This window comes from Poecilia latipinna, unplaced genomic scaffold (genome assembly GCF_001443285.1).
Source record: "Poecilia latipinna isolate Pla-1442-1.1 unplaced genomic scaffold, P_latipinna-1.0 Scaffold32, whole genome shotgun sequence".
NCBI lineage: Eukaryota > Metazoa > Chordata > Actinopteri > Cyprinodontiformes > Poeciliidae > Poecilia > Poecilia latipinna.
The window spans coordinates 746940-769159 of NW_015112648.1; the positions used below are offsets into that span (position 1 = coordinate 746940).

Consider the following 22220-nt stretch of genomic DNA (forward strand, 5'->3'; position numbering starts at 1 on the left):
AGTCTGTCATTGGGAAAATGGATGTAAATGTACATTATGCTACATTGTCAGTACTGAGTAGTGTTGGGCAGATTACTGTGAAAATGTAACTAGCCTCAATTGCAAGTTATTCTATTTAAAATGTAAAGCAACATAGCAATCACAAATAATAAAAGTAATGTAACAAATAACATTTGGTTACCAATTATGTAATTATATAAAATTTGACTAAAAATCAACCCTCATGACTCATTGTTAATGACTTTTAAATTTTTAAACCTGTCAGTGTATTAAAGTGATATTCAACAGTGTCAAACAACTCCTTCTGAAATCCTTTTAACACATTTAAAAAAAAATAGTTGTCAGCTTAACAATAATACAATAATACAATAGCAGCTTAAGCTTAAGTTGAGACTTTAATACATATAAAATGATTTTGAGGTAACATTCAGATAAAAACTTAAATCAACTGCTAAATCTGGTTGTTTGGTTTCATTTTAAAAATCCTCTGATTCAGTGGGGAAAAAATCTTCCACCTTCATCTAAAGGAAAAGTTTGTTGTCACAAGACAAAAAGCAACATTGGGCTTCCCAGTGGGAGCTCCAGGTTATGAAAAGGCAGAGTAAACTGTAAAATAGAACAAATTAGCATACATCCTCACTCAGTTTTATTATGCAATTAAATTACAGAACACTGTCACATATAAGTTACTCCCCAGCCCTTGGAGTTGGGAAGTTGAGTTTCATTTCCACCATTTCATTTTGTGTGATATGCAAATTGTGAAGCACTTTGGACAACTGTTGTTCTTAAATGTGCTATTCAAATAAACTTGACATTGACATTGAAACAGGACAGGGTAAGTCAACTTTGCTGACACATCTTTTGTGTTTGTAATAATCTTTGGGACTTGGTTTTGTGTTTTGCTTCATTTTTAGGATTTGTCGGTCTGTTTTGCTTTTCCCAAACCTTAAGACTGTCTTGGGATAAAAGTTCAGTTCATCCATGGAGTTCCCCCAGATGGTCTTATAAATCAGAAGGTAATCTGTGTGAGTAAATCTTCATTAGTGTCATCCGAGCTTCTGCATAGCATAGAATGAGATAAAGTAAAATTATCAGGTAATTTCACTGATATTGAAATAGAGCTTGTGTGTATTGTGGAGCTGTGGTCCGTGTGTTGGAGGAAGTACGTTGTCTCTGGGCTGCACCATGACTTAAAGAAACCTTTGGCCACCTAACTTGGGTGGAGATCATATTATGCTGTGCTGCAGTTTCAGATATGTGTACACAGCACTGGAGATATCCGCTGATACCCTTTTAAAATAAATATTAATGCTTTGCTGTTTGCATGTGTTTTCTGGGCAGAGTTATAGAGGAAAGAGCCAAAATGTGCTCTGAGGCGATGCCAGATTCATGAAGTTGAAACGTTGACACTGACTGAAAAAATTTATATTCCCATACACAATGTCACACAGGAACGACTGGGGACAACGCTGCATGAGTGACAGTATTACAAATATGCTTTCAACCTTTTCTTGCTTCTAATTATTGAAATGTGTGAACTCTTTAAAAATCCATAATATTCTTTTACAAATCAGGCGATGCATGAAGAACACTTTAAAATATTTCAGATTTTCTGTAATTTTCCATTTCATCGTATCTGTTTAAAGCACTTTTCCTCTGAGATTAATGCTCCTGTAAATGGTTTCTGTTTAATGAACTATTATCACTTTTTCTACTGTAGAAAACATAGCTTAGAGGAAAACTGTTGTTGTTGACACCTGATGAGAAACTTTGCATATTGATTGACAAGTATAAAATACAGATCAAGTGAAAGATGAAGTCAATGTGCTGCACTTTATGACAGGCCTTTAAATTATTTTAATCAAATCTCACTTAAAAAATACTCCTACAGTTTCAATGCAACTCCTTTGCAGTGCTGATGCATCCATTGCATAATGCTTCTTCAATTCCAGAACGCAATTAAATTGGATAATAACCTTATATCTGGCTAGAGTTAACTTTGTTTTGTACTAAATTATTTTGCTGAGACTGCTTATTTTAGCTCTGAAAACTAGAACAAAACTGTTTGTTTTTTTATTTTAGGTTAAACAAAAGACAGAGTCAGTTTACTCCTCTGTGATTTACACATGTGTTGTCCCAAATTCACTCAGACTTTGCTGGATATATTTGGATACTTTTCCTCAAACTACTTCATGACTCTGGATGATTATCCAAACTTAAATTGTGCAAACATGTGAGTGGTGTTTGAGGACTAACGGCTGAATTTCTGGCAAAATGAGGTTGAAAAAGTATTAAACAGCAGAACTACCGATAATTTTGCCGCAGTTGATTCTGAGAATTACTTATTTCAATTCTCCCCACTGAATAAAATAAGTCAAAATAAAGGTTAGATTTTTCTAAAATTTTCAGTTGGAGTATTTGTTACTGCTTTAAAGGATTAATGCAATTTTAGGCTTTTTACACATCTTCACTAATGGAAAAAACAAATTTGTGTATGCAAAAGTAAATGCAACACACAGCGTGTTACGTTTTTGCAATCCACAAGCTGAGCTACAGTTTTTAGGACACTGAAGAATGGATTTAAACTCGGAAAGAACAAGACAAAAAGGAGAGCAAAGGGAAAAGCAAAGCAAAACATAAATTTACAGAAGGAGAGAATGGCAAAGAATAGAAATGAAAAAAACAACTTAAAGAGAAAGTTGCAGAGAATGAGCAAAAAGTGTAGATCTCAGCAGTCGGGACTTGTTGAAAGAACATGTCTGAAAAAACATCAAATACCACAAACAACTGAACAACAACAGAAACAATTGCTGAAAAGTTGTTCAACATATCTGCAGTTCAAGAGATTGGAGAGAACCTACATTTAAAAGTTTCTTAGCAGTTACACCTAGAGATGTTCAGTTTTTTTTTTCTTAAACCAATGAAAAACAGATGTGTGATCAATAAGATGTTACACAAGTGCAAAAAAGTATTAGTGTTTTTACTGCTTATGTCTAAAAATGCAATTTTGTCCTCCTCTTTGTGGACTGAAAGTGTTGGAATTTCTTCAACTACAACAAAAGTTGGTCTTTAGAAGAAAAAAACTGTAAACTATTCTTTTTTTTTGTAGAACTGCAAAGAAAAATGAAATGTAGCAGGCCAGTGTCTGCGTGAATCTTTCTAGACTTGTTATTCAAGCCGTCTGTGAATGGATTTACTGTATGTACAAGCTTAGATTTTAAATAATGTGTCATCAGTTAAGTTACAAGATTATGTAGGCAGAAAGCTTGTTATTGGTGTTGAGGTCACCGTCTCTGTTTTATAGGCATAATGCATGACTTTGATAGACAGCATTACGATTTTACGTAACAGAACTCTGACATTAATATTAAACATAATTTGTCTTGCAATTAACATTTTAAAGTATCATTGGTAATTAACTACAGGCTAACAAATTTAATAGATTACCACACACTTTTATTTTTTAAAAAGCTGTTGCTAAAGTCACAGCAGTGTAAAGGTTGTCCCACTAGTGGTAAGTGTTTGTTTCAAACATGATCTGATGGGAAAGACTATTGTTGTGTGCAAGTTGTCCAAAAAGTAGCTTGCATGCTATAAGCAAAGACGTCTCAAATGCGAATGTCAGTGTCCACAGATCACATTTCTAAAGAAGTATTATTATTTTTTTTCAAAAAAGTTACTTGAATGATCAGGGATTCCTAAAACACTTGAAAGCTGAATGAGTATAACTGTGTTTTGCACAAATCTGGCGGTTGAATAACCTAAACATATGAAAAACTAATATCTGCTATTGAGGTCATATGTCTATTTATTCAATAATTTGTCAGCTGAATTGAAAACATTGCTTATTTTGTCAATATCTATTTTTTTAATAAAATATGTTTAATTGCGACTAATTACAGACTCTGCAGTTAACTCAATTAAAAAGAAAGAGTTCCACCACTATCATGTAAAGAAATTACATTGAATTTCGTTTCAGTCTATTAAATCTATGTTCTCCAGTCTAAAGTGAAAAAATATCAGTGAACCCCTAATGCAATGCTTGACTTTTAATCAGCCACTGAATTTCTGCACCAGTCTGAGCAACAAAGAAGTGAAGTTAAAGATAGCAAGAAAACAATCTATAAAATATTTATATATGTTGGATTTTCTCATTTGTTTTAGTACATTTAGTACCTAATACCCAAACCACAGAATGTGTTAACTGTGCCCATCCTTCACTTAACTTTTCTTCCCATCCTTAAAATCTACCCAGAAGTCCCAAAACTCAGCCACCCACTCAAACCCATTGCCAACAACCGCCTTAGGCCAAGTCATTTATTTACATCTGTATTCATTTCCCTTTAAGCTAAGTGATCTGTCTGAGTTTACAGTTACTGCTCTCTTCCTCCTGCCAATCTCTGTGTGAAATTTTCTCAGTTAGTCTGCATCAGATATACATTTTCTCAGTATAAAGCCGTTCATCCATCTCCCTCACTCTCATGTTCCATTTCGCAAACTTTTCTTTGTATCCCCCTTCTTCATCCTCCACTTCTCCTCTCCACTTCTTTCCCCACTCATATCAGTGCCTTAAGCAATCCAATCCATCTAACTTTAGGAATCCTATCATCCAATTGGAGCCCACACAGAGGAAGAGGAAGGCTCTGGGGGACAGACAAACCAACTATGTGATGGTATTGAGCCCCACGTGTCTGTCGTTTCAGAAACCCACATAGGCCAATCGCCTCTTCACATAGTTTCATATAGCTGTAATTTAGGCACGTTTTATTTTCCTACCCACACATTCACACAGGCACTCTCAAGCACTGGAGTACCGTCATTAGCAGGCTATAGCCACATATATTATTCTGTGGCAGCTTAGATAATAGCAAGTTGATGGAGAGAGCGGATGGCAGGTGCCGGGACACGCAAACGCTTACAAGTCAGTGTCTTATCTCTGGGCCTGTCATTTTGAATTTGTAAAAGTGTGGAGTCAAACATTCTCTAATGGCCATTTACACTCTGCTTTTCTTCAGCATGAAAGTCTGTAATTAAGAGATGGAGAGTGACAGTTGGAAAGTGAGCTAAATGGTGAAACAGGAGTGTTACTGGAGGATATGTGCAAAATAAAAGATACATAAAAATGACACGAAGTAACTAGCACTGACTTAGTAACTGCTGCCATTTAGAAATATATATTTGACATGGAAAGTATGATTAGTTTCAGGGTTAATTAAGTCACTATAGTCCTACTTCAGAATATAGACTTGTTATGGCCTGTGTTTACTGTAAGTTTTAAAGTAAGTTATCCAAAAAACAGCACAAAGTTAAATTATGGTATCCCTTTTTTCTTTGAAACATTTCTAACTTTGACTCTCGTGTCTGTTGGAGAGGTCTTAAGGGTTTAAAAGAAAAGTAGCGAATGGACTGGGGTGTAAGTTGTTTTTTTTAAAGTTCCTTGGCCCTATGCAAATTAGAATGGTTATTAGCATAGGGATATAAGTCAAAGCTGCCCCCAATATGTCTGTTTGTAGGGTCCTATTGTGGCCTAGGTGTGTGTGTGTGTGTGAGTGTGTCTGTCTGAATGTGTGTTTGGCTTATTTAAGTGAAAGAGATGCTTAAGTATTTGGATGTATTTGTTGATTTTCTTTTACACAAGCTTAAGGAGAACTGTAACTTTTCCCAAAGTTAAATGAATTCATGTCTAATTATCCTCTCCAGCATTTGTCGTATCAAATTAGATATTTGAAATAATTAGATGGGTTTCTATTTTGTAAAATAAAGAACCGAGTATGGTTTCATTTGTATCTATTTAGTCATGGGTATTGCAGTGACCTTTGACATTTGGATATTTTTCCAGCGTTTATGCTGTTTTACAGCCTAAGTTAGAAAAAGTCAAAGCTAACACAGACAGACAACAATTATTGTATTATTGAAATATAAATGTTGTTATCCAAGTCTGACTGTTAGTAATACCTTTATAAACATTATATGGTTGGTTGTTTTTGAATCATATATGTTGTGAAGAACAAATGCACCAAAAAATTCTGCATTCTGGCACAAACAATAGTTGTTTGTTTATTAGTTGTTCTTTTTAAACCACTCAAGTAGTATTCATCTGAAACAGTCACCAACTATTTTTGGGGGGTTTAAGCCTAAACTGGCTCCAGCCCACAACCATAATTTGGTTGCTTTTCATGTTCTATTTTTAGATTGTAAATGCAAAACTTTAGTTATGAAAGATAAATTAACAGCTTATGTCTTTAAAGCAAAAGCTCCTCTGGATTGAGTCTAAAATTAGTAGTTGAACTATTTTAGATTTGAGTCGATGGTGGAAATTAAACAGAGCATGAACCTGATGAGTTATCAAAGCAGAATCCTATATCTGTAGAAGAAACTACCAAAAAGAAAGAAAACTAGTCAGTGTTGTACTAATATTTTACCCGGATGCAAACCAAAATGACATTGCTCTGTAGGATGGCTTGGCTCCGTGTCAAATATGTTCTTATGAGTTCAGCTATCCAAACTGGGATGAGAAAAGAGTCGCCTCTTAAGTCAAGGGCAACAATCTGAGGTAGTTCAGATCCCTGATTAGAGAGCCTCTTGGCCGCTTCTCATTCAAGGCTTTGCAGGCGTGTCCTGCAGAGGGGAGTCTGAGGTAGGACACAGAACTCACTGGAGGGATTAAATATCTGATAAATATCCTAGAGAAGCGGAACATACTGAAGGTTTTATTCATTATAACTACTTCAATGTATGCGTGCTTGTATGTACGTATGCATTGTAATGCATGTACGAATACTTGCTTGCAATATTAAAATATGTGTGACATGATTTCTGAAAAAAAAATACGCAGAAAATCAGTCAAATTAAATAGTTTTGTGCTTTTACTTATCTTATTTTAGTATGTTAGATACAAAATGTGAATCTATAACATATTTTTTATATTTTATTCTTATCAATTGAAATTTAAAAAGCTGTCCAATATCAGTTCAAGTGACAAAAATAAATCAATTCTACCAACTTTCTTTAAAGAACCTCAACATACTTTCCCCATAGTAACACCAGCACAACTGCCTTAAAGGTAACTTCATTGTGAGAGTAATAATATGCATCTTGAGTGCTCAGTTCATTCAAGGACAAATTAGTGTGAACCTGTAAGTGGGTTCTGTCCAGCCTATTTGTTCAGCGCAACACTAATCAGGCTTTTGATTACCTGCTTGTACCATGTCAGCGTCTGCCCTCTCAATTTTACACTACATGATTTCATAACATTTAGTGAGGGATGCTTAAGTGGATGTAAACATTAGGGGCGTATCATGAGAAAGAGTAGATGCCTGACCTCTGTAAAGGCAGCTCCACTGCTTGGCCTTTCCCGTGATAATAAACGCTGCAGCAGATGCCAGACGCTGGCTGCTAACAAGAATATAGTAGGAAAGGCAGAAATACTGCAGCTGATTAGGGCAGTGCACTTCTTTCCCCCCCCATTCCTCATTGCTTCTTTTTTTCTGTTTTCAAAGTCAAATTTCTAGGCTGAACATGAAGAAAAATAATACAAATATTAACAAATACAGAATAGGTGCAGAATGAATCGATTGCAGAATAATGTAGTATTGGACTGCGGGATCTGACTGGAATTTCCTGGCTCTTCGGTGTAGAGCTTTAGTGGACACATCTGATGAAATCCCGGTGGTAAACTCAACAGATATTATAGATCCAAACCAGAAACGGGGTCCACAGCTCCCCTAGGAAGAGCTGCTAGGTGGGAGGATGGGGCTCTGCATTGCTTTATACTCTGAAACCTTAAGCTGGACGGGATAAAGGGTCAATAATTTAAATCTTAACATTGTGAACAGCAAAATGCCAAATTAAAACTGAGATTTTGTTCTTATTTATACAGTATATGAAGAATGGGAGAATTGTGTTTATTTGAAAAAGCTCAATATTGTCCTAACTTAGAAGTAGAAAACATATTTAAGTATGAAACATAAATCAATCAATCAGCACTTCAAATGATTTCAAGCTAATGAGTAACTTTAAAATGCAATTTTGTGACAAAGGAGCCTTCCGAGTGACACCCTCCTATCAAATCCATTGATGTCCGCACAGGACATTAAATCTATCTGCTCTCTCAAGCAATCTTCTTTTATGTTTTCCATGATGAATCTTAAGCTGCAACTTTTTTTCTCTGTCTGAGCTAAATGAAGCAGAATGTTTTTTTTGTTTTACATTTGCAGGTGGTATTATTTTATACAGTGCAACTCTCCTTCGATCTAGTGTGTGTAGCAGTAGCTTACCATGTTTTTTCTGCCAAACCAAATGTTGAGAACACAAACTTTAAGCAGACTTGGAGGTTGAGAGACCCTGACAGACACTGTCATCAGATTTACAGCTTTAATTAAACGTAAACACAGTAAGACCTACACTTTCATTGTCTGGGTTTCTAGTGTCAAAGCTCTTTGGGGAAATGGGTGTGCTGACATTTGCACATATTAGAGTAATATGTGCAAATGAGCAGTCAGAGCAGTCTGATTCTGACTGCTAGTCAGAATCAGAGTTTAAATGATTCTGTGTTTCGAATCAACCATTTGAATGCACTCTGGCTTTCACAGACAACTTTTAAATACTTGTGTAGGATGCTGGTCTATTAAGTCTCCAAGCCACTGAACTTAGACAACATTTCTCTTGAAATTAAATTAACATTGAACTTTAAGTTTTATTCAACATTCATTGAAAGGTTCTCTAATAAGTTCCTTGAGATGTAACCATTTGTAAGGTGAAAACCATGAACAATGGCTTAGTTGTGCATTTAGGCCGATAAAACGTGATGAGGTGTAACACAGGAGACTATTATATTAAAATTATCAATCGGAGGATGTTGACTTTGTTGGATTTCAACATGGTAATTAGCGGTAAATTGTCTATTGATTGAAGCCAGTATGTTTCATGGAGGTAAGCAGAAAAGTGCGACATGGATGCTTCAGAACACAGAAAACATAAATTCAGCCTAACCTGCACAACATAAAGACAACACGAACACGCCCATTCTATGCATCTTTTGTGTCTCTCCCATTTTGCTTCATGTTTTTTATATTTATTAATCCTTTATTGGTTTTCTCCTTTTTTTATATCTAAGTTAAAATTTGTTTTTGTAGATTTTGAATTTACCGATTACGAGATTAAACAAACAAGCTATTAGTATCCAAAACTATAAATAAATAAATGAATAATTTTCTAATTAACCTAAAAGATAGCTTAGCTTAATGGTTCAGTACTGCAGTTGATTGTTCTGAATTGGCACTACATGAATAAATTTAATTTAACTGAATCCTGTTTGGTAATAGTCATCTTGGATAATGTAATGAAGATAGCACAGGAAACGAATATGCATAATGTAGAATAAAAACAAAAGCTTCTTGTCACCTGAGTATAAATGCAGCATTAAAGTGTGAAGCATGCGTTAAAAGGACATTTGTGTGATACTTCAGGATTTTCCTTGTGTGAAATTGCCACGTTTTACTCTCTGGTAGTTTTTGTCACTATAGGAAAGTGTTGAACAGTTTATGGGCATCCACTGTGGGTCATTCACGGCTTTGCTGATTTAACAACAAAACCTCTTTCTACATCATAAGAAGTGAATTGCTGGGGAATTAAAAAATAGCTTCAGACACCTTCAAGGTCGTAGCTCACACAGATAAATGTTGTGTGTTGCCAATGGTCTGTTTAAATGTTGTGTGCATCAAATTGCAGGCTATATCCTAAGCCTGTTACCGCTAAATGGAAAATGTGTGAGTTTAGAGAGTGTTGTATAGTGTATTGGTGTGTGTGTGTGAGTGTGCATCTGTGTATGTCCTCTGTCTTTAATCCATTTTAGTTTTCATTTCCTTCCCAGGCCTTTCAAATGATCCAGGGCACCAAGACAGAACCCCATCCTTCTCAATATTTTTACGTAATTTTTGTAAGTTATTTTCTTGCTTCTTTTTTTCCCCCTCTAATTATTTAACTCACTGCAGTAGACTTCATTAAATGTGGCATGACAATGCTTGTAAATCCTAAAATACTTCAAAGAGAATGGTTACTGCATACAACTCCAGAGTCCAAGCAAAATTAGGACTGCACGTTTCAGGAGAACATTGAAAAATTAATAACCAGCTCTGAATGGTAATCTGTCTCCTCTTTTTACTGTGTGAGAATTTAATGTGGGGAAAGTTTTAATGTTGCCCACATTACAGTGTGAAGTAAGATTAACTAAGAGCTGGTTATTTTTGGACATTTTTAAATTCTGCCTAATAGTTTCAACATTTGGTTACACAAGACAAAGTTATGTTACATAACTATTTGATTTAAAAAAAAAAAAAAACTGAAATCAGTCTCATAACTGTACATTTTAATTCAATGAATTCAAAATTCCTCCACTAGATATTTATTTTGAATGTCACAAAAAATACTGACAGATTTGCAAGCTCTTATAGAAAATGTATAAATTGATATATTAGTTGCAAAAAGATAATTGTGTATTCATTAGCCTCATACTTACTTCCATATGTCAATGCTTCTATAAGCTATATTAGATATAGATTTTTTAAATCTCTTTATATTGCTTCATTAGGACTGCACGTTTCAGGAATGAAACAAAATCCGTAATTTATTTCCTTAAAGTCAAATCAGAAAAAGAGGAAGAGAAGGGAAAAAAGGGCAAGAAATAAAGAGAAGACATGCACTAACTGTAAAGAACGGACAATCAGAAGAAAACATGGCGCATCAGTGGTACCGCTGGATTGCCTACATTCTGGATTAGCTTTAGCCTAGCCACCACCTTGTTAAAAACTGTGTTGTCGGCTATATCTGAACTTAAACATTAGTTGTGAATCTAATATATTAATTGATTTTGTTGAAATAATTGTTCTGTTGTGATTTTTAACTGATGGATTTGATTAAGTTAACAGTTACACATTCATGATTAATCTCAAAAACATTGTGGTTGATTCATGGTTTTTTGCTTAGAATTTATTTATTTTTTGCAATTTAGGTACAGTTATTTATGTAAATTTAAATGATACAGGTTAGCAATATGTATTTGTTTTTTATTCTTTTGGGGTTGCTTAATGGTTTTTACCTGCTTTTGATCAACTGTAAGAGAAATGTCCCGACACTGATAAATAAATGGAGGATAAATAAATAAATAAAAAAAAATAAAAAAACTGCTTGATCCATCAATTTTCAAGCGGGAAAACTGCACAGTTTCTAAGAACAATGTGTTTGCCAGCAATAAAAGCTGCAGCAACATGAGGAGATTAAAAGGAAGCAATTATTTGATGTATATTTGAATTTTTAAGTTTCCTTCTGGCAATATCCAATGTCTCATAATCGAAGCAATGTCCGTAATGAGAAATAACTTTAAGCCCAAATGGGGATAGTGAGTCCATGTCAATAAGGTCTACTTATCATTTTTGTTTATTCTTCAGCAGAACTTGATACGCCACCTTTGCTGACTTAAACACAAAGGATTACTGTAAATGCACATATATTAGTTCAAAAAAGGGGAAACAGCTTCATCAGCACACATGTAAATTATTTTATTTTGCTTAGCTATATTTTAATGCAGCATGTCATATTAAAAAGGCCATACACTTGCAAACTCAGCTGTCACTTTGCTTTTTTCTTGTGAGTGGACACCTAATATATACACTGGCACAAACCCCAAAAGACATAGTTGTCACTTGCGAGGGTTCGGCAATACCTGAAGACGTAGAGATGATACTGAGCAGAATTTTATTATAGAGGGTTTTATTAACTGATCAAATGGAGAAATGGACATAGCAAAGTTTTTACACTGGCCTCTCAAAAGTTCAGTTGTACAGTGTAGCTACACATTAGCAAAATATGCATATGAAAAATAAAATTTTGAAATGGTGTTTGTGAAAACATCAACCATTTCATTAAACCTTTGTAAAAGCAGAAAAAGTCTGTGTCTCTGATAGAGCAGATCTGTTTTAAAGCAATGCTGACAGATATGTTTTCCAAAAAAATAGTAAATTTTCAGGAAAATTGTGCAGCTTTCTTTTGAGCTGGACTTATTTGCTATACAAATAAGTTCAGATACAAAATAGTTCAAAATGCTGTACATAATAAAAACATAAGCCAAAAAAAAAAAAAAGAAGCATTACATTACAGTGGCAAAATAAAGTAATGAAAAATTGGAGTCTAGTCTAAAAGTAATCCATTTTCCCCTTATTTTATCAAAGGTCACGCTAAGCAAGCCTTGGTTTAAAGGAATGCAGTGTTTTGGATATTTGGCAGTTTTCAGAAGTTTTTTCCAGATTAGTGGAGCGTAAAAGCTGAAAGCTGCTTCTCCATGTTTGGTTCTGGTTCTGGGGATGCAGAGCAGACCAGAACCAGAAGACCTGAGAGGTTCTGGACGGTTGGTACAATCACAACCGGTCTTTAATATATTTTGGTGCCAATTAGCCATTTATAAACAGAAGTATTTTAAAGTTCATTCTCTGAGCTACAGGCAGCCAATGTAGGAAATTCATTAGATCATTTTATACATATACAATTATGCTCCTTGCAGACTTATCCTAAATGTGAAGCTACTCTCTGACATATACACACTCATATGTGTGTATGAAAACAGTTTTCATTCAGCCCAGAACAGGAAATGTGGCAAACATCTATAAAAACATACAAATGAAAAGGGGTATTGATATGAGAAAAAACAACAAAAAGCTCAACCAATTTATCTGTTTTTATTCATGAACATCTTCCTAAAAAAGTGACATGTTGAAATGTATATATATATACCCTTTTACATTATTAGTTGGCAATCAAATCCTTCTTATAATTACAGACCAACACATTGCATCTTTCCATCCATGGTCTCTCTGTTAATGTTTACTTGCTCAACAGAAGAACTCCATCACAGTCTATCCAGCCAATTAACCTGAAGCCACAACATATTTTAAATGGTTTCACAGTTTTAAAGGTGGCTTAGCAATTTTTAACATGTAAATAAAGAAAAATAATGCCTTCCTGTTCTTTCTCCATGGAGATGCATGTATAATTCCTGCTCTTATTCACATTCTTCGCAAGTACACTACCTAATCACACACTCACTGAATACACACGGACACAAAGATCGCCCAGCAGGCACACCCATGGGGTTTGATCAGAAACCGGTCATACCCCATGGGTGTGCAGAGACCCCTTTAATGATGTCATTACTAATTCAATTTGACTAGGAAGAAGAAAATGGGAATAGAGAAATGTGCATGTGTGTATCTACATGCACTTGTGCATACACTGTGTGTAGGCATGTGCATGCGTGTGTTTAGGACATAAGCAAATTAGGAATTGATGCTGTTTAATAAAGCAGCTGTAGGGTTTGACACGAACTCTAAAGTCAGATACGGCCTTTGTCTTTAGAAAATGGGTTTCCTTTAGTTAAAGGAAACCAATTTCTCAAGAAATTAAAGGATATTTAAAATTTGTTTGAAATGATAATCAGAACAACATGTTAAACCATTTCATTTTATATTTTAACTCTGTAGTAGATGCTGCCTTTGTGATTCAGTTTCACTGTAAATTGCAGGATGCAGATGGCATTGCGACCACCAACCTACAGTTCAGATGCATGTGACTTACAGTTTTTTATTGTGTAGTTTTGATGGGTGGAGTGTGGGGTTGAATTTAGAGCAGCCGTTCCTACATGCAGTAAAAACTGCCGTTAAAGAACGCGCTACATCAGAGTTTGAAGAAACAAAGCAGACATCAATCAATTTGATGCTGGTTTCTGAAGGTTATACACATTTCCCTGTCAACAAAGGTGTTGACAGGACATATCAGTGTTAAAACTCAAGGAAGGGCAGTTTTTAGAGAGGTGAGGCGATACACCGTCACTGCACCTGAATACAGAAGAGACAGAGAAGAAGTCGTTTGAAGTAGGCTGGTCAAGGAAAATGGTTATGTCTAAAATCTGTCATTATTTTCTACAGCTACATTTGCTGAATGTGTAATTTCAAGAAATCAAACTGCATTAACATTTAATGGCAGATTTTTATGGCAGTAACGGTGTGCATGAACCATGGTTTGGTACAGACCCGGGTTATGAGGTCACGGTTTTGTTCAACACAGCAGATAAATGGAAAAAAAAAATAAAACATTTCTTTTCTCTCTCTTTTTAGGGAAACAAAATCCTCCCAAAACTAAAGGCACTTTGATAGTTGCATCTAATTTGAACCAAATATTGCCCTGCAAACAAGACACGTTCTTCATGTCACAAAAAAAGAATCAATAAAAGTAACAAGCAACATTTGAGTTAATTTGACCTCAACTTGCCATAAGAGGTAAAACAAAACAAAAGTGAATAATTTGATAGGAAAACCCCAAGTAGTGCATGACTGGGCTGCTGGTGATTCTGTGTCTACAGGAATAACTAAACAACTGGTGGTATATTATACTGAGTTAACTGGTACTTACAAGACATTACAGAACTCAAAATTAAAAGACGTAATGACTTGCCATAATTCCACCACGTGCATCCTACTGCAATTACTGTATCATTTGAAGCTTAAACATTTTGTGCAATGCTGATTAAAATCAAACAGGTTTAAACTGGTAAGAACTGCTTCTCAAAACCTCTTTGTAAAGTTATATAGCTTCAGTAAGTAAATTGAATAGAAAATTATTTTTTACATATTCCAAAATTGTTTAATTAAAACAAGCTTATTTGTTTAGCTGAAAAGCTACTTTTAAGTTAGCTTTGTCTTATTTTAAGTGCATTTGCACTAGAAACTAGACAAAAGTACTTGGTAAGATTTTGTGTTTTTGCAGTTAAGGTTATTAGCAGAATAAGGCCTAATTGTGTCCCGTCTGCTAAGCCACAAACTGTGTGACGTATTTCCTCCTCTGGTCTTTCTCTCTATAGAAGTCAAACTGCAGTCTATTTTTTCTTTGACTCTTCTGCGACACTAACAGTAAACCTCATTCGAAGCATTTCGCCAAGCACACAGCAGTCATTTTAAAAATCTTATTACATGACAGACTTTGTGAATGAACAATAAAAAGTGGTTGAACTTGAGTCAAAGCAAAACTCAACACAAGCACCCAGCTGTTTAGCATCTCTCTGCATTCAATTTCATGACACGCAGTCCTAAAAGAAAGGGAAGGCATTCATATATGCTGATGTGTGGCTGTCCATCTAAATTCACTTGTCCTTTTTTATTTCCCCTGGTTCTCAGATCTATCTTCTCGTCCCCCTTCTCCTCTCCTCATTGATCAATTTGTCATCTTCTCACCACCTCATCCCATCTTCCCTCCGTTCACCTCTCCGGCTTTGCGTGAGGTCAGGATAATGGTACTAATTTGTGTGTATGCGTGCGCTCGTCCCCTATCTGTCCCCTACTGGCAGTGACACTGCTGACCTGCGCATACTGCTGTGTCAACAGCAGCAGCTCATACTCAGATCACGGATGACAAAAACCTCAAAGGGCCTTAACAAGATAGTTTACACTTACAGAGAATGTGACAAGAAGGAAGTTAATGTCCATGCTGTACTTTGCTGTTGCTTATGTTGCTGTCAGGGATGAATGGGTTAAACTGAGAAACAAGAGGTGGATGGGGGGAATCAGCACCAGTTTATTGCAGCGCAGTGACGGGTTTAGCCAGTCATTTTCATACGTTCATTATCTGGGAGGGAAGCTGTGCTACTCCCTGTGCCAACATTTATCTACTGTGAGTAATTACACAAAAGGTTAGCTGATGGAGGTGATTTGAAACCAAATGAAAATCTCATCTCCTTCAGATTATTGATTACAATTTGTTAATTCCAAAAGCAGAGAAAGTTGTTGTTTTTTGTCCTCATAGGAGGTATTTTCTTTAACTGAGGAAAAGAATAAAGTGAGTAGAACAAAAGCCAAACGTGAAGCTGGTTGTAATAGTTAAAAGGAATTGATTCCTATTACAATTATTACTTATTTTCTAGTCCTTTTTGGCTTTTTCCATCACAGCAGACGAGAGATTCATAGAGTTCTGTGAAGGTGCAGATTTTCCGTTAGTGTGGTTAATCTTCAGTATTATGCCTCAGTGTTTATAAGTTAAAAGAGTAATGTAGTGTGTCCCATTTCAGCTGCTACCAGCAGTTCAACTGGATTTTAAGATTAGTTACATCCAGAGGCATCGTTCTCTCAAAACATTTGCAGCACTCATTTGGTCACACTGGCTTTTATGGCATCAAATAAAACAAGATGAATGCAGTTAAAGGTCTCATTTACTTTGGTCAGTATGTTGTTTTATTTGTTGAAGCAAAACAATAAAATTACAACCCTGCTCTTACGTTTTTTTTTCATGAGCACATGTCATAGCCTATACTCTTTTTTAATGCATCAACTCACGTGGTTTTGACTGCATTTATATGTCACAATTTGCATTAAATTGCGACAAACTGAGTTTCATTTGTCCGATAGCCTCATCTTCCTTTCCTGTCCAGATCCAATCAGGCACCATCTGTCTTTTCTCTTTTATTATTTTTCTCTTTTCAGTCTTTCATATAAAAAGATGCATCATCTTGTGCCATAAAACAACTTGAAGTCTGATGATTGAGCTTTATCCATAATCATTTATAAATAAATTAGAGAATGTGTTTTGCTTTCCATTTTCCATTCATCTTTGTGATAATATTTAGTCTTAGATAAATTAAATCTTTCAGACATTTCTTTTAAAAGTGTTTTATTTTTTCCAAATCAACTGAATGAAGACCTTTGCTTTCCACTCACTTTTGCTTCCACTAATGGAAACGACTGCTCCACCTACTTTTGAATCACATGCTTGTTATTGCATCTTAAAATAACTATAACTGGCCATTAAAAGGTTAAAATTAATGAATATTTGTTGTGCATCGTAAGGACTTAATTCAATTATGGCAGTCTCATACAACATTTTTGAAAGATCCTGTATATTGATCCATAATATTACTATGGTACTCTTTTAAATTACTTTTTGTAGACAGATGGAGTATAAAATGTCATGACAATAGTCAGATTAGGTGACTATGTTTAAAGATAGATGAAAGAGAAAATGAAAACACAAAACTTTGACTCAACTTGTGTTTTTTAGCAAATACATTATGTTGCTGTACTGTTGCTTTTAATGCACAAATATTCAGAACAGGCACTCCAAACACATCCTGTAACACCACCTATGGATATGTTGGAAATTGTTTATTACAGTCCTGTTATTGATGCGCAACAAATATGAAATAAGATTTGCCTCATTCTATTGATTTACAAAATACGCTTTACTTGTATTAACTCCAAAGGAGATGTCTGGGGAATATTATGCCCAATAAATGCAAACCTGCTGTCAGCAGCTGTCTTGCTTTGCTTCACATGAAAACAAGAAACCGCTGACGACGTGCGCACTAAGAAGTTGGAGTCCAGGAATTCTCAGTAAGCTAAAAAGCCTCTCTGCTCATGCAAAGAAGCAGGTAAAGTTGGAGCAAAGTCAGAAATGTGACGGTGTGTAAGAGATCATGGACCCAATAGGAACATGCAGTTACAGCATTTCAGATAGAACAATTTAGAAAATTTCAGAACGATTTCATGAACCACAACTTTATTATATATTTTGGTCTGATCCAAAATATTTCAAAAATAAAAGATATAAAGGTAAAAGGTTGGAAGTTGGCATCCTCAACTGGTTGTTGAGGATGTTTTTTCTTTTTTGTGAATGCAGCCAAAGAGCATTTATGTCTGTGTGGTTCTACTTGTGCATGTTTTTTTTTTTTTCTGAGAAATACAAGAGAGATTACATATATGTCAGCTAAGATAGGAAAATCCTTCCACAAAAGTTTCATTCTTGCTGACATATGTATTCCAGCACAACCTCATGTTGATGATCTGCTCATTGTATCAGTGTAGCTGTTGGTATTTCATTCTTCCTCTCCTTAATCTGACTTTTTGAGCCAAATCCCAGCACAGCGAGACGGTTTAAATGCACAAATCATATTATTTATCTCAGTATCCCTAAAAGCAGATAGCCTAATTTCACCAAATTAATTTGTTTTAAATAAAATGCTTTACAGAGGAAGCTGTGTGTGTTAATACTTCATAATCCCAATCAACTGATTGGCTCCAGCAGAGCTGAAAAACAGAAATCAAACACAAATTGGAGAGACTGCAGCTTTATATCTTTTATGACGAGACATGACAATTTCCACTGTGAATAATTCCAGGCAAAGTGTAACTTCATCTCTTCAACCCAACATGTAACAGTTACAAAGTGGGATTTTCAAATAAGAGTCAAGACCATGGACGTACAAGGCAGCTGAATACTTTCTCCTATTCATGCTTTGTATATCCAACACTAAGATGAGCACAGGAAGTGCACTGCTGAATACTTTGTAGGGAACATAAAGATGTTCCCTAAAGATATAAAGATGTTTTTGTCGTCATAAAATTGTTTTCTCAGTGAGAAATAACAATTGCCAATTTTTCAGTTTTATCTTTTGCAAACAGGAGATTTTCAGTCTTAACCGAGTCAGCTGAAATTTGACACAAACTTCAGTTGTGACTTTACAGACTTTAATTTTTCTCTAAATAGTTAAATAAAAATATTTTAAAGAAAAGCAAGTTTCTTCCTAGTTTACTGTAATTTTAGAAAATGTTGAAAATTACCACAATCTCTGCAGACACTTGCAACATAAATCACTGGGCCTGAAGTAGATTTTTACAGTCAAATAAATGTTGTTTTTCCAGACAATGTTGTTTTTTAAAATAATTTGCCAGGCATCTCTTACATTACTCAAAATTTATAAAACTCCCAAAAAGAAGCAAAAGTAGTCACTGGTAATTATTAAGACACATCTGACAGAATCAGAAAGACTCCCTCGTGCAGAACAAACACTAGCTAAACTTATTAGTAGTTTTTGCATTTAATTTGCACAGTGCAGTGATATCACTTTCTTTCTGTTCATCATAGACTAGCATACCTAACAAACTTTTTATTTGTCAGCTTCTCTGCTAAGGGACACATTGTCTTCTTAAGATATATGTCACCTCATTCTCCATCATTTTACTGAACCATCCATGTTTATTTCTGATGATGGGAAGTAAACAAAGGTGCTCCTTAAAAGGCACCAGGTCCATTATTGACTGTCATTGAAACTGGAATTACAAGCACCACTTCAAGCCAAAGTTTTGAAATCAGGGAACATTTCTCCAATTGCAATCAGAAGAAAGCAAGACTTTCTGAATGAGGAAAACTCCTTATCTCACTTCGATCCAGCAGTGGTTCAGCTTCACCAAACGCAAGTCCAGCTCAGACTTGACACTCGGATGAGAATGTTTTTAAATGATTTAGTTACAGGGCAAAGCTGAGGTCATTCTTTTCCTCAGCTTCCTTGCTGACAATCATGTTACAAAAGGAGCAGCTATGACAATTCCCACCAACTTTCGAGGTGGAATCTCAAAGGGGTACAATAATCTAACCCTAACCCTAACCCTATCCCTGCAGTGCAAAAAGGCCTCGAGTTTGTATGAAATTTAACAATCACATATTTTTCCAGAAGCGAAAATCTGTTGTCACACGGTAAATGGTAATTAATTTTACTCTGAATAAAGCTTTTAAATGTCACGCCACAAAAAACGTCAAACTAACAGAACATTTGAAACTTAGACAAAAACAAAAATGCTTTTTCAAAAAATGTAAAAGAACTTCAGTTTAAATCCTCTGATTACACCTTTAGGCTTGTTACTTTTTTTATTTTTTTTAATAAAGTTTCTACAGGATAAAGGGCTGAATGTAATGACAGAGTCATATATCACATTATTGACACATCTTATTGATGAGTTTAATCCGGTTGTGTTAATATCAGGTGGCATTTAATTGTACTGTTTTTTCATTACCAGGTGTGATCTTGAAGACAAACAAAAATAACCACTTACTGACGCATCACATCCAAACAATCCACTTACAAACAGAAAGCAAATATTACATTCTCAGCGAATGACTTCCTTCCATTTTCACCAAGCTGTTATTGATTGTTCCTTAAATGCTAGTACTACTGTCGGCTTGTACCAGGAAATTGGCATCATATTGAAACTGTCACAGCAAGGGTGTGTTTCATTTTAGGCCCAGAGGGCATACGGAGTGATGCACAGGAGGAATCAATTTTCAGCTGCAGGTATTGACTGGTTTCTGTGAAAGTGTTAAAAGTATTTCTGCCTCATCAATTAGTAAAGTAGATTGTAGTTAGTCTGCTTGGCAGAGAGGCTTAGGTATAAAGCTTTTTTCTTACATCAGGGATACGTCCGAGAGATGGTGAACAATATTCAGTTAGAGTTGTTGAGACAAAAAGTCTGGATCAAAGAAATTGTAAAATTATAAAGACTTTCAGCTGGTTGAGTACCAAAGATTTTCAAGTCACTTTTTCAAGTCTAAAGTCTTTTGTCCCAAATCAAAGTAACATACATGTCATGCAAAAGGTTCTTAATAGAAATGAGCAACTATTTCCTTAATTATGAGAATATTTTCTTTTTGCTCAGAAAATTCTGTTTGACACAGAGAGACTGGTATTGTTTTTACTTCAACCAGCAGATGCCAAACCATTGTATTACCTATTGCACAATTTTAAGCTGACTTTAAAACTCAAAAACCACAACTAATGACAGTGTGTGGAGTACAATATTGTGTCTAATATGCATGCTTACTTTAAAAATGGTCTTTTTCCTCAGATGGAGTTTATTATATTTTTTACCAGTCGTTCACAACTGTGAACATCTGTTCTTTTAAGCTGACCTTGACTTTAAATTCATCGCTACTTGTGCCTAAAGTCAAACTGCATTTGTGATCTTCCTAAATATCTAGCTGAAAAAAATATTTGCAGATAACAGTCACTGGTCCAGCAATTTTCTTTCTTCGCCTTTCGTAAATCACTGAGTTTTGATGGTCTTGAGAAATAGTTTCCTTCCAAAATTAAACTGTTGAGGTGTGAAAAGTGTATTCATCTGACTTCCCATACACATCCCTCCTGAAAATGTGCTGTGGACATTGTAGTTTATTTTTACCAAAGGTTACAGCGAGTGACACTGACATTGTGTACCGGCAGGTTAATGAGAAGTGAAGAAGCAAAAGAAGAGAAGGCATGGGTAGGACAACAATTTAGAAGTGCCAGTGAGGACTGACCTTCTTCCAGTAGGGCCAGTAAAGCATGAGACCTGAACAATGTTTTGTATGAGCCCACTTATTCTTGAAAACATGACAGTAACAACCAAGAGTTTCACCCATAACATTTGTGCTTTAAAACAGCGTTTACTAAAAACAAGCTGAATATTTTTGTTCATGTGTTGTTAAATGTTAAAAGGAAGTCATATTATGGAAAGTCAGCTTTGCTTCTCGTTCAGTTTGAGCCTCACAGAAGACACAGCTGGATATTACAGATCTATGAGTAAACGGTGAACACGTACCTTAACCACATCCACATCTGTGGAGGCGCAGGTGATCGGCTCGTCCACCTCCCTCACCTGCCCGTCTGTCTCCACTGTAACCACTTTAATGGGCACTGCTACACGTCTGCCTGTAAGAATGGCCGTGTTCACCACCTCTGTGTCCTACAGCAGGAGAAAAGATGAACACGATAAATTACTGAAACCAAATAATATCCCCAAAACGATTTTGTCAAACTATAGTTTTGACAAACGTGAAGCCTAATTGTATGCTTAACTTTCTTTTGTGGCAAACTGCATGACACGTCTCCAAAAACTGCAATCTATTTCCAGTTAAAATTCAGCGTCAAGTGGGTGGGCAGCAAGGCATGATTGATGAGGATGACAAATCCAGAAGAGGAGACATGAATGAACAAGTGACATGGAGCAGGGGAGAGGTTTAAAGGAAGAGAAAATCTGAGGGACGGGGGAGAGAAGTGATTATAAACCTCACAATTATTGTAATCAGCATGATTACATTTGATTAGATCCTTACAACGAAAATAGCACAAACAAACGGGTGCATACATGCAACTCAGAACACCGTGTGCCAGTGTCAATCTTGATTATTTGGCATTGCATCTCCAAGGGGGCCTTCATCCCCGCCAACACAAACGCCAGCCTGATTACGGGGTATTTTGCTTGTCCTGTTTCTCTGGATGGTATACATAAATCGATGTGTGCGTGCGTGTGCGTTTGCAAGTGTGCATCACATTTTACATCGGAGGAATGAGCAACATAAAATGACAGAGAAAGGTGCTA

The 22220-nt window shown here is 35.6% G+C and overlaps 1 protein-coding gene across 2 annotated transcripts in view; it reads right to left on the reverse strand.

Moving 5' to 3' along the window:
* The window catches only part of LOC106953273 (transmembrane protein 132B), a 286044-nt gene that overhangs the window by 13387 nt on the left and 250437 nt on the right, over positions 1-22220 (reverse strand). For both annotated transcript variants that reach the window (XM_015041905.1, XM_015041898.1), the window contains one exon: positions 21441-21584. In XM_015041905.1, coding sequence (XP_014897391.1) covers positions 21441-21584 — 144 coding nt within the window. The remainder of the gene's footprint in view (positions 1-21440; positions 21585-22220) is intronic.